The sequence below is a fragment of the Pseudophryne corroboree genome, chromosome 3 (genome assembly GCF_028390025.1).
Source record: "Pseudophryne corroboree isolate aPseCor3 chromosome 3, aPseCor3.hap2, whole genome shotgun sequence".
Lineage (NCBI taxonomy): Eukaryota > Metazoa > Chordata > Amphibia > Anura > Myobatrachidae > Pseudophryne > Pseudophryne corroboree.
The window spans coordinates 345,720,897-345,733,914 of record NC_086446.1 but is presented as its reverse complement, the minus strand read 5'-3'; the positions used below and the strand labels follow the sequence as shown (position 1 = coordinate 345,733,914).

The 13,018-nt window shown below is 45.4% G+C and overlaps 1 protein-coding gene and 1 pseudogene across 5 annotated transcripts in view; one reads left to right on the top strand and one right to left on the bottom strand.

Moving 5' to 3' along the window:
- Window positions 1-13,018, top strand: part of FBXO47 (F-box protein 47) — an 873,621-nt gene that overhangs the window by 487,749 nt on the left and 372,854 nt on the right. For all 5 annotated transcript variants that reach the window (XM_063959707.1, XM_063959704.1, XM_063959709.1 and 2 more), the window contains exon 5: window positions 3,597-3,674. In XM_063959707.1, coding sequence (XP_063815777.1) covers window positions 3,597-3,674 — 78 coding nt within the window. The remainder of the gene's footprint in view (window positions 1-3,596; window positions 3,675-13,018) is intronic.
- LOC134897599 (5S ribosomal RNA) lies at window positions 11,349-11,468 on the bottom strand (annotated as a pseudogene).

Below are 13,018 nucleotides of genomic sequence, written 5' to 3'. Positions count from 1 at the left end.
ATGGCCGTGTTGATCTATTTCTAGTGTTGACCTAGCCACTGTCGACCAATAGGTTTCGACCTAATGGGTGTCGACCTAGACACTGTCGACCCTGAGTCCCATACCCCATCAGAAGCACCTACTCACAGAAGCATGGCATGCCTCCCAACCAGAGCAGTAGAGAGCCTGGCTGGGCCCAGGTACTTTTCAGGGGGCATGGCCTAATCAAAGGAAGCATGGACCTGGGCCCCTCTATCAAACCTGGGCCCAGGTAATTTGTACCCTCTCCCCCCCCCCCCCCCCTCTCAGCGCCACTGTGCATGTGCCTGTTACATACTATAGTGATCAATCACCAGCACATTGTCGCTGCTGTAACTATCAGCATCTCCTATATGTCCCTGTCAAATTCACAGTCTGGTGTTTAATCACAGACATACAAAATGAATTTTATCCCTTTTCTCAGGACTACAGACACACATTCATCTCATAATACATTATACATTGTATGTATTATTACAGAGGTCCTTTCATGTGTGCAGCTAGCCTGATGCATGTTTCGCTACTCGCTTTATCAGAGGCCCCCACAGCATTCACACTCAAGTATTACAATTGCTTATTATTGGAAATATCGTTGGTGGAGAATTATATATTAGACGCTAACAGGGAAACACACAGGGCACTTCTGACTCCTCCTACTTGCATTCAATAATATGTATCACCTTATATTTTAAATACCTGTGAATAATAACATTGTGGAGTGACGGAATTACTCAGATATCACACATTTAAACATAAACATAGTTTATTGAGGTCATAAGAAATAATTTTTGCAACATAGAATACATTGTATAATGTGACTGACAATAGTCAATACCAAAAACACAACTTAGTGACCAATTTTACAAGAACGGAGTAGTGGTAGGGAGGGAGAGGGCAGGGTAGATAGTGGTGCTGCAGTCCACGTAAACATAGAGAAGAAGAAGATACAGTGCATCTGGAAAGTATTCACAGCGCTTCACTTTTTGCACATTTTGTTATGTTACAGCCTTATTCCACACTGGAATAAATTCATTTTTCCCTCAAGTCTACACACAATACCCCATAATGACAATGTGAAAAAAAGTTTTTTTGAGATTTTTGCAAATTTATTAAAAATAAAAAACTAAGAAATCACATGTAAATAAGTATTCACAGCCTTTGCCATGAAGCTCAAAATTGAGCTCAGGTGCATCCTGTTTCCACTGTTCATCCTTGAGATGTTCCTACAGCTTAATTGGAGACCGCCTGTGGTAACTTCAGTTGATTGCACATGATTTGGAAAGGCACACACCTGTCTATATAAGGACCCACACTTGACAGTGCATGTCTGAGCACAAACCAAGCATGAAGTCAAAGGAATTGTCTGTAGACCTCTGAGCAAAGGGTACAGAAAAATATCTGCTGCTTTGAAGGTCCCAATGAGCACAGTGGCCTCCATCATCTGTAAATGGAAGAAGTTCAGAACCACCAGGACTTCCTAGAGCTTGCCGTCCCTCTAAACTGAACGATCGGGGAAGAAGGGCCCTAGTCGGAGAGGTGACCAAGAACCTGATTGTCACTCTGTCAGAGCTACAGCATTCCTCTGTGGAGAGAGGAGAACCTTCCAGAAGGACAAACATCTCTGCAGCAATCCACCAATCAGGCCTGTATGGTAGAGTGGCCAGACGGAATCCACTCCTTGGTAAAAAGCACATGGCAGCCCATCTGGAGTTTGCCAAAATGCACCTGAAGGACTCTCAGACCATGAGAAACAAAATTCTATGGTCTGATTAGACAAAGATTGAACTCTTTGGCGTGAATGCCAGGCATTATGTTTGGAGGAAACCAGGCACTGCTCATCACCAGGCCAATACCATCCCTTCAGTGAAGCATGGTGGTGGCAGCATCATGCTGTGGGGATGTTTTTCAGTGGCGGAACTGGGAGACTAGTCAAGATAGAGGGAAAGATGCAGCAATGTACAGAGACATCCTGGATGAAAACCTGCTCCAGAGCGCTCTTGGCCTCAGACTGAGGCGACGGTTCATCTTTCAGCAGGACAACAACCCTAAGCACACAGCCAAAATATCAAAGGAGTGGCTTCAAGACAACTCTGTGAATGTCCTTGAGTGGCCCAACCAGAGTCCAGACTTGAATCCGATTGAACATCTCTGGAGAAATCTGAAAATGGCTGTGCACTGATGCTTCCCATCCAACCTGATGGAGCTTGAGAGGTGCTGCAAAGAGGAATGGGCGAAACTGCCCAAAGATAGGTGTGCCAAGCTTGTGGCATCATATTTAAAAAGACTTGAGGCTGTAATTGCTGCCAACAAAGTATTGAGCAAAGGCTGTGAATACTTATGTACATGTGATTTCTTAGTTTTTTATTTTTAATAAATTTGCAAAAATCTCAAAAACACTTTTTTCACATTGTCATTATGGGGTATAGGGGGTAATTCCAAGTTGATCGCAGCAGGATTTTTGATAGCAATTGGGCAAAACCATGTGCACTGCAGGGGAGGCAGATATAACATGTGCAGAGAGAGAGAGAGAGATTTGGGTGTGGTGTGTTCAAACTGAAATCTAAATTGCAGTGTGAAAATAAAGCAGCCAGTATTTACCCTGCACAGAAACAAAATAACCCACCCAAATCTAACTCTCTGCAAATGTTATATCAACCCCCCTGCAGTGCACATGGTTTTGCCCAACTGCTAAAAAATTTCCTGCTGCGATCAACTTGGAATTACCCCCATAGTGTGTAGAATTTTGAGAGAAAAAAAGAATTTATTCCAATTTGGAATAAGGCTGTAACATAACAAAATGTGGAAAAAGTGAAGCGCTGTGAATACTTTCTGGATGCACTGTAAGAGATAGAAATACAGAGGAAGACAAGAAAATAAATAAAGAATCCTATGGGTGATCTCAGAACTGATCAAGGGTAACTCAATCCAAGTCAAATGGAGAGGGAGAGTTTTGTGGATTGAGCCAGGGGTGCCATACAGTACTTTATTGAAAGATTTCAAGGAGTTTTGAATTATACTTGTCATGTATTCCATTCAGCATCTATACCTTATTCAGGATATTATGGAGAGTAAGGGATATATTTACAAAAGTGCAGGTTTTTAGAGGTTGAGAAGTCGCCCATGGCAACCAATCAGATTCTACTTATTTACCTAGCACCTTCAGAGAAAATAGCTAGAATCTGATTGGATACTATGGGCAACATCTCCACTTCTGAAAATCTACACTTTAGTAAATATACCCTTAATGGAGGTTAAGCTGTTTGTTTCCAGTTGATTGCAATCTGGAAAGTGGTAGCAGATGCAATGTGGCGTAACAATTTGTTTTGGTGCAGAGTAGCTACATAGCACAGATATTTTCATTAATAATTAAAATATCCACCGCAATACAGAGTGTTAACAATTGGGATAGTTCAACATAACAGCACTTAGCAGTACATATAACAGTACAGTGTTACATATTGAAAAAATAAAGTTTGTCTGCCTGTGTCGCTCTTTATATAAATACTGTTATAGTATCGAGAAACCCTTCCAGGTGCTGCATGTACAGCATTTACAATAACTTGCATTTTGCTTTGCAGGTCTCTTGCTTTAAACTCTGTGGCTGCCTATCTCCTACCCAATGCCTGGGGCTCTTCTGTTATGGAGCATTTTTAAAGGTGCGTTTCCCGTTCATTACAGTTCGTGTCAGTTAACAATATATATTAGTTGAATACCATAGAAAATCTTTAAAAAAAAATTTTGTTTTGTTCTCTTCTGTTATTTTTCCAAACACTTTGTTTTATTATGAGAAAATCTTTATTTTCCAACTATTTTCCAGGAAAAGCAATTTGAAAAGCATTAGAGTGCAGCACTGGATGTTTTCTTTATGAACAGAAATTTGGTACACATTGCATCTGGTCTTGATGTGACATTATTCACTTGTACAAAATCTTCCACCGCTAAAGAATGCATGCTTTTTATCGGAACTGAGAAGCAAATGTATATTGACATTTTAATTGTTAAAGCATCTGAATGCATTAGTGTTGTTTTAGCTATTGTGGATCGCCCCACAGTGGAAGCCTAGAAAATTATCTTCACATTTGTAAGGGAAAACATAATCTTTGCACATAATTTGGTGGATTCCTGGTACAACTGGAAATGTGCACGGTGAAATAGCAAAACTATAACTTTAAAGTCCAATACCACTATAGGACTTCCTCTTTTACTTTTTTACAACTGTTTGTAGTAGGTGCACTGATCCATTTAGTACCATGGGTATAGACTGGTCCACTTGGAGCCAAGGGCATTATAGAAGTTTGATTATGTGTGCTGGCTCCCCCCTTTATGCCCCTCCTACCAGACTCAGTTTAGAAAATGTGCCCGATCACATCTCTGGAAGCTCCTGAAGAGTTTTCTGCATTTATTTTAAAGTTTGTTATTTTCAGGCAGGACTGGATGGCACCAGCCTGCCTGCTTCATGGGACTTGGGAAGGGGGGGGGGGGGGGGGGATTGAGCGGCCCAACCCCACTAAGGGTTAATGGTCCCGTTCCCCACTCACAGGACACTAGCTCCTGGGGGAACTATTCACAAGCCCCACCACGGCGAGCGTACATTCCCGCAGCACGCCGCCACCCCTAACAGAGCCGGAAGAAAGAAGAGTGGTGAGTACTATGCCAGCGTCCCGGTTAGGAGGTTGCCAGCCATTATGGCAGCATGAGGTTACGGATACGCACGGCTTCTACATGGGGCGGAATGAATCTCCTGACTTAGTACATGGTAGTGTACACAGTACCCAGACTGGCAATACAGCCATAAAAGGAGAATGTCTCCATTCATGCACTTAGACACTATGCCAGTATAAAAAAGAGCGGGAAGACCGCGCGCCATTGAAGGGGCGGGGCTTCACTATGAGCAAATCCAGAAACTCACAAGCGCCATTTTCCTTACTGCAGCTGACACAGATTCTGACTGACAGGGACGTGCAGCTCCTCCTGAGAGCCTCCAGTTTACCTCAGCGGTACCAGGGGGTTATAGCAAGGGGGAGCGATTTACTAGTGTACTAAGTCCCTAATCTAGGTACTTAGGGCCTCATTCCGAGTTGTTCGCATGCTGCCGATTTTCGTAGCGCAGCGATCAGGTTACTACTGCGCATGCGTATGCACCGCAATGCGCACGCGCATCATACGAGTAAAAACAGCATCGTTGCCATGCAATGCTTCTAGCGACTAATCCATTCGCACAACGGATCGCAAGGAGATTGACAGGAAGAAGGTGTTTGTGGGTGACAACTGACCGTTTTCTGGGAGTGTTTGGAAAAAGCTAAGAAAAACCAACAGAAGAGAGTTGGAAAGTAGACTCTTGTGTGGGAGCACACAATTCAGAGGATTGAGTGTGTGTTACTCAATACTGATAAAACATAATTTTATTAATTCATTATTAAAAAGATGATTATAGGAGTAAGTTATAAATAAGTAGTGTAGCTACGCGAAAATATAGCACTATATTCTATATGATTAGATTGGTTTTCAATACCACAATGAGAACCGGAAATCAATGTCTTTGGCCTCGTGGTTTTACTGAGATCACAGTAGCACTTCTGTAAAGTATATGACCGTCATTTATTCTACAGCAATCCTATTCAGGATTAGTTAGTCGTAGAGAATTAAATCATGAGTCATACAGAACCGAGTGCTAATTGGTATTTCTCTAACGTCCTAAGTGGATGCTGGGGACTCCGTAAGGACCATGGGGAACAGCGGCTCCGCAGGAGACTGGGCACATCTAAAGAAAGCTTTAGGACTATCTGGTGTGCACTGGCTCCTCCCCCTATGACCCTCCTCCAAGCCTCAGTTAGATCTTTGTGCCCGAACGAGAAGGGTGCACACTAGGGGCTCTCCTGAGCTTCTTAGTGAAAGTTTTAGTTTAGGTTTTTTATTTTCAGTGAGACCTGCTGGCAACAGGCTCACTGCATCGAGGGACTAAGGGGAGAAGAAGCGAACTCACCTGCGTGCAGAGTGGATTGGGCTTCTTAGGCTACTGGACATTAGCTCCAGAGGGACGATCACAGGCCCAGCCTGGATGGGTCCCAGAGCCGCGCCGCCGGCCCCCTTACAGAGCCAGAAGGCCGAAGAGGTCCGGAAAATCGGCGGCAGAAGACGTCCTGTCTTAAACAAGGTAGCGCACAGCACTGCAGCTGTGCGCCATTGCTCTCAGCACACTTCACACTCCGGTCACTGAGGGTGCAGGGCGCTGGGGGGGGCGCCCTGAGACGCAATAAAAAACACCTTGGATGGCAAAAAATGCATCACATATAGCTCCTGGGCTATATGGATGCATTTAACCCCTGCCAGAATACATAGAAAAACGGGAGATAAGGCCGCCGATAAGGGGGCGGAGCCTATCTCCTCAGCACACTGGCGCCATTTTCCCTCACAGCTCCGTTGAAGGGAAGCTCCCTGTCTCTCCCCTGCAGTCACTACACTACAGAAAGGGTTAAAAAAGAGAGGGGGGGCACTAATTACGCGCAGTATTAAAGATACAGCAGCTATAAGGGGAAAAACACTTATATAAGGTTATCCCTGTATATATATATATAGCGCTCTGGTGTGTGCTGGCAAACTCTCCCTCTGTCTCCCCAAAGGGCTAGTGGGGTCCTGTCCTCTATCAGAGCATTCCCTGTGTGTGTGCTGTATGTCGGTACGTTTGTGTCGACATGTATGAGGAGAAAAATTATGTGGAGACGGAGCAGATTGCCTGTAATAGTGATGTCACCCCCTAGGGGGTCGACACCTGAGTGGATGAACTGTTGGAAGGAATTACGTGACAGTGTCAGCTCTGTATAAAAGACAGTGGTTGACATGAGACAGCCGGCTACTCAGCTTGTGCCTGTCCAGACGTCTCATAGGCCGTCAGGGGCTCTAAAGCGCCCGTTACCTCAGATGGCAGATATAGACGCCGACACGGATACTGACTCCAGTGTCGACGGTGAAGAGACAAATGTGACTTCCAGTAGGGCCACACGTTACATGATTGAGGCAATGAAAAATGTTTTACACATTTCTGATAATACGAGTACCACCAAAAAGGGGTATTATGTTCGGTGAGGAAAAACTACCTGTAGTTTTCCTGAATCTGAAAAATTAAATGAGGTGTGTGATGATGCGTGGTTTTCCCCCGATAACAACTGATAATTTCTAAAATGTTATTGGCATTATATCCTTTCCCGCCAGAGGTTAGGGTGCGTTGGGAAACACCCCCTAGGGTGGATAAAGCGCTCACACGCTTGTAAGGGCTCTACCCTCTCCTGAGATGGCCGCCCTTTAGGATCCTGCTGATAGAAAGCAGGAGGGTATCCTAAAATGTATTTACACACATACTGGTGTTATACTGCGACCAGCAATCGCCTCAGCCTGGATGTGCAGTGCTGGGTTGGCGTGGTCGGATTCCCTGACTGAAAATATTGATACCCTAGATAGGGACAGTATATTTTTGCCTATAGAGCATTTAAAAGATGCATTTCTATGTATGCGTGATGCACAGCGGAATATTTGCCGACTGGCATCAAGTCTAAGTGCGTTGTCCATTTCTACCAGTAGAGGGTTATGGACACGTCAGTGGTCAGGTGATGCGTATTCCAAACGGCATTTGGAAGTATTGCCTTAATAAGGGGAGGAGTTATTTGGGGTCGGTCTTTTAGACCTGGTGGCCACGGCAACAGCTGGGAAATCCACGTTTGTACCCCAGGTCGCCTCTCAACATGAGAAGACGCCGTATTATCAGGCGCAGTCTTTTCGTGGACAAGCGGGCAAAATGTTCCTCATTTCTGCCCCGTGACAGAGGGAGAGGAAAAAGGCTGCAGAAATCAGCCAGTTCCCAGGAACAGAAACCCTCTCCCGCCTCTGCCAAGCCCTCAGTATGACGCTGGGGCTTTACAAGCAGAATCAGGCACGGTGGGGGGCCCGTCTCAATGAATTTCAGCGCGCAGTGGGCTCACTCGCAAGTAGACCCCTGGATCCTTCAGGTGATATCTCAGGGGTACAAATTAGAATTCGAGACGTCTCCCCCTCGCCGTTTCCTAAAGTCGGCTTTACCGATGTCTCCTTCTGACAGGGAGACAAGTTTGGAAGCCATTCACAAGCTGTATTCCCAGCAGGTGATAATCAAGGTACCCCTCCTGCAACAGGGAACGGGGTATTATTCCACACTGTTGTGGTACCGAAGCCGGACGGCTCGGTGAGACCGATTCTAAATCTAAAATCTTTGAACACTTACATACAGAGGTTCAAATTCAAGATTGAGTCACTCAGAGCAGTGATTGCGAACCTGGAAGAAGGGGACTACATGATGTCTCGGGACATCAAGGATGCTTACCTTCATGTCAAAATTTACCCTTCTCATCAAGGGTACCTCAGGTTTATGGTACAGAACTGTCACTATCAGTTCAGACGCTGCCGTATGGATGGTCCACGGCACCCCGGGTCTTTACCAAGGTAATGGCCGAAATGATGATATTCCTTCGAAGGAAGGGAATTTTAGTTATCCTTTACTTGGACGATTCCCTGATAAGGGTAAGATCCAGGGAACAGTTGGAGGTCGGTGTAGCACTATCTCAGGTAGTGTTGCGGCAGCACGATTGGATTCTCAATATTCCAAAATCGCAGCTGGTTCCGACGACTTGTCTTCTGTTCCTAGGGATGATCCTGGACACAGTCCAGAAAAAGGTGTTTCTCCCGGAGGAGAAAGCCAGGGAGTTATCCGAGCTAGTCAGGAACCTCCTAAAACCGAGCCAAGTCTCAGTGCATCAATGCACAAGGGTTCTGGGTAAAATGGTGGCTTCCTACGAAGCAATCCCATTCGGCAGATTCCACGCAAGAACTTTCCAGTGGGACCTGCTGGACAAATGGTCCGGGTCGCATCTTCAGATGCATCAGCGGATAACCCTGTCACCAAGGACAAAGGTGTCCCTCCTGTGGTGGTTGCAGAGTGCTCGTCTTCTAGAGGGCCGCAGATTCGGCATTCAGGACTGGGTCCTGGTGACCACGGATGCCAGCCTGCGAGGCTGGGGAGCAGTCACACAGGGAAGGAATATCCAGGGCTTATGGTCAAGCCTGGAGACATCACTTCACATAAATATCCTGAAGCTAAGGGCCATTTACAATGCTCTAAGCTTAGCAAGACCTCTGCTTCAAGGTCAGCGGGTGTTGATCCAGTCGGACAACATCACGGCAGTCACCCACGTAAACAGACAGGGTGGCACAAGAAGCAGGAGGGCAATGGCAGAAGCTGCAAAGATTCTTCGCTGGGCGGAAAATCATGTGATAGCACTGTCAGCAGTATTCATTCCGGGAGTGGACAACTGGGAAGCAGACTTCCTCAGCACGACCTCCACCCGGGAGAGTGGGGACTTCACCCAGAAGTCTTCCACATGATTATAAACCGTTGGGAAAAACTCGACAGGTATTGCGCCAGGTCAAGGGACCCTCAGGCAATAGCTGTAGACGCTCTGGTAACACCGTGGGTGTACCAGTCAGTGTATGTGTTCCCTCCTCTGCCTCTCATACCCAAGGTACTGAGATTGATAAGATGGAGAGGAGTAAGCACTATATTCGTGGCTCCGGATTGGCCAAGAAGGACTTGGTAACCGGAACTTCAAGAGATGCTCACGGAGGATCCGTGGCCTCTACCTCTAAGAAGGGACCTGCTCCAGCAAGGACCCTGTCTGTTCCAAGACTTACCGCGGCTGCGTTTGACGGCATGGCGGTTGAACGCCGGATCCTGAAGGAAAAAAGGCATTCCGGATGAAGTCATCCCTATCCTGATCAAAGCCAGGAAGGATGTAACCGCAAAACATTATCACCGCATTTGGCGAAAATATGTTGCGTGGTGCGAGGCCAGTAAGGCCCGACGGAGGAAATTCAACTGGGTCGATTCCTACATTTCCTGCAAACAGGAGTGTCTATGGGCCTGAAATTGGGGTCCATTAAGGTTCAAATTTCGGCCCTGTCAATTTTCTTCCAAAAAGAACTAGCTTCAGTCCCTGAAGTTCAGACGTTTGTAAAAGGGGTACTGCATATACAGCCTCCTTTTGTGCCTCCAGTGGCACTTTGGGATCTCAATGTAGTTTTTGGGTTCCAAAAGTCACATTGGTTTGAACCACTTAAATCTGTGGAGTTAAAATATCTCACATGGAAAGTGGTCATGCTGTTGGCCCTGGCCTGGGCCAGGCGCGTGTCAGAGTTGGCGGCTTTATCCTGTAAAAGCCCTTATCTGATTTTCCATTCGGACAGGGCGGAATTGAGGACTCGTCCTCAGTTTCTCCCTAAGGTGGTTTCAGCGTTTCACCTGAACCAACCTATTGTGGTGCCTGCGGCTACTAGGGACTTGGAGGACTCCAAGCTGCTAGACGTTGTCAGGGCCCTGAAAATATATGTTTCCAGGACGGCTGGAGTCAGGAAAACTGACTCGCTGTTTATCCTGTATGCACCCAACAAGCTGGGTGCTCCTGCTTCTAAGCAGACTATTGCTCATTGGATTTGTAGTACAATTCAGCTTGCACATTCGGTGGCGGGCCTGCCACAGCCAAAAATCTGTAAATGCCCACTCCACAAGGAAGGTGGGCTCATCTTGGGCGGCTGCCCCGGGGGTCTCGGCTTTACAACTTTGCCGAGCAGCTACTTGGTCAGGAGCAAATACGTTTGTAAAATTCTACAAAATTGATACCCTGGCTGAGGAGGACCTGGAGTTCTCTCATTTGGTGCTGCAGAGTCATCCGCGCTCTCCCGCCCGTTTGGGAGCTTTGGTATAATCCCCATGGTCCTTACGGAGTCCCCAGCATCCACTTAGGACGTTAGAGAAAATAAGAATTTACTTACCGATAATTCTATTTCTCGTAGTCCGTAGTGGATGCTGGGCGCCCATCCCAAGTGCGGATTGTCTGCAATACTGGTACATAGTTATTGTTACCAAAAAAATCGGGTTATTGCTGTAGTGAGCCATCTTTTCTAGAGGCTCCTCTGTTATCATGCTGTTAACTGGGTTCAGATCACAAGTTGTACGGTGTGATTGGTGTGGCTGGTATGAGTCTTACCCGGGATTCAAGATCCTTCCTTATTGTGTACGCTCGTCCGGGCACAGTATCCTAACTGAGGCTTGGAGGAGGGTCATAGGGGGAGGAGCCAGTGCACACCAGATAGTCCTAAAGCTTTCTTTAGATGTGCCCAGTCTCCTGCGGAGCCGCTGTTCTCCATGGTCCTTACGGAGTCCCCAGCATCCACTACGGACTACGAGAAATAGAATTATCGGTAAGTAAATTCTTATTTATTAGGGATCACTCTAGATCGGGCAGAATAATTTTTTGCAGTACCAGGGTGTTCCAGGGTGGTCTCCCATCCGAGTACTGACCCGGCCCTCCACTGCTTGGCTTCCAAGATCAGACGAGATCGGGCATCTCCAGCGGGGTATGTCCGCAATTTTAATCTGCCCGTTCAGTCAATCCCAATACCCGTATTGCCACAGTAGTGATCTGAGTCAATCGTGTGTAAGATATCTGGATCTCATGTCCATAGAGATGAAATTCTGGCAATATTGATCATATACAGTAATTAAGTACCATGGCATCCACTATGCAAGTGGACAAAATTATGGTGAGAACAGTTAGCATATACAGGGATTTCTATACAATGGTATCCGCTTTTATAGCCGGAAAAGGATGGTGATAATAAGGCGACAATTATAGCAATCCTATTGCTGTAATAATTATTGTGCAATCACAAATACATTACCCTAAGATAATTTATATCACACGCACCAGAACTATTTCTCACTGTCTGTGAGCCTCTGAATCCTGATGTATTGGTAAAAGAGATTATAATTTATACATCATATCAGAGAGGCTAGAGTGAGAGAAAGAGAGCAGCAAAAAACAGCTGAGGATATTCTTTGATATCCACAGTGGAAGACAATGCACACAGTTAAGTCGCAATTTGCTGCAGAGTTAGAACCAATATATAGCTGGGAAATTATTTGTACAATTATCGGCCGTACTGAAAATTATATCCTGGTTCGCTCCCAATGCCTATTTGGTACCATTCAGGTTCAAAAAACCTATTGGAGCAAATAAGAGTATCTATGAATGCTCTATAATGCTCATAGAGCTATAAGATTGAAGCTGTCACTTGGAGGCATGTAAGAACAGTACATAGATTTGCTTCCACAATATGCTGCTAATACACATAGGCAGCATCTATGTGTTTGAAGAAAAATAATAATACAGGTCGAGTCTCCCTTATCCAAAATGCTCGGGACCAGGGGTATTTTGGATATGGGATTTTTCCGTATTTCGGAATAATTGCATACCATAATGAGATATCATGGTGATGGGACCTAAATCTAAGCACAGAATGCATTTATGTTACATATACACCTTATACACACAGCCTGAAGGTAATTTTAGCCAATATTTTTTATAACTTTGTGCTTTAAACAAAGTGTGTGTACAATCACACAACTCATTTATGTTTCAAATACACCTTATACACACAGCCTGAAGGTCATTTAATACAATATTTTTTAATAACTTTGTGTATTAAACAAAGTTTGTGTACATTGAGCCATCAGAAAACAAAGGTTTCACTATCTCACTCTCACTCAAAAAAGTCCGTATTTCGGAATATTCCGTATTTCGGAATATTTGGATATGGGATACTCAACCTGTAATAATAATAATAAATAGCTTGTTAAGGCTGAAAAAAATGCACAAAAGGAGGGAGAATGTTTATGGTGTATAGGGTATGTGTTCATACGATACCAGTCCCACAAGGTGCTGCCTATGGAGGATTGCCGCTGGTGAGTCCTGTTGGTAACGAGGCTCCAGAGGTGTAGTGTAACTGAAGCCGCGTGCTGACTTCAGTGCGGGAGGTGTGCAGAAATCGTCGGCTATTTGGTGCTGCTAGCTTCCACATGTAGCTGCTACTCTCCGGAGTGATGCAGCGTGTGATCGCGGTGTGTCTCCCTGCTCCCGGC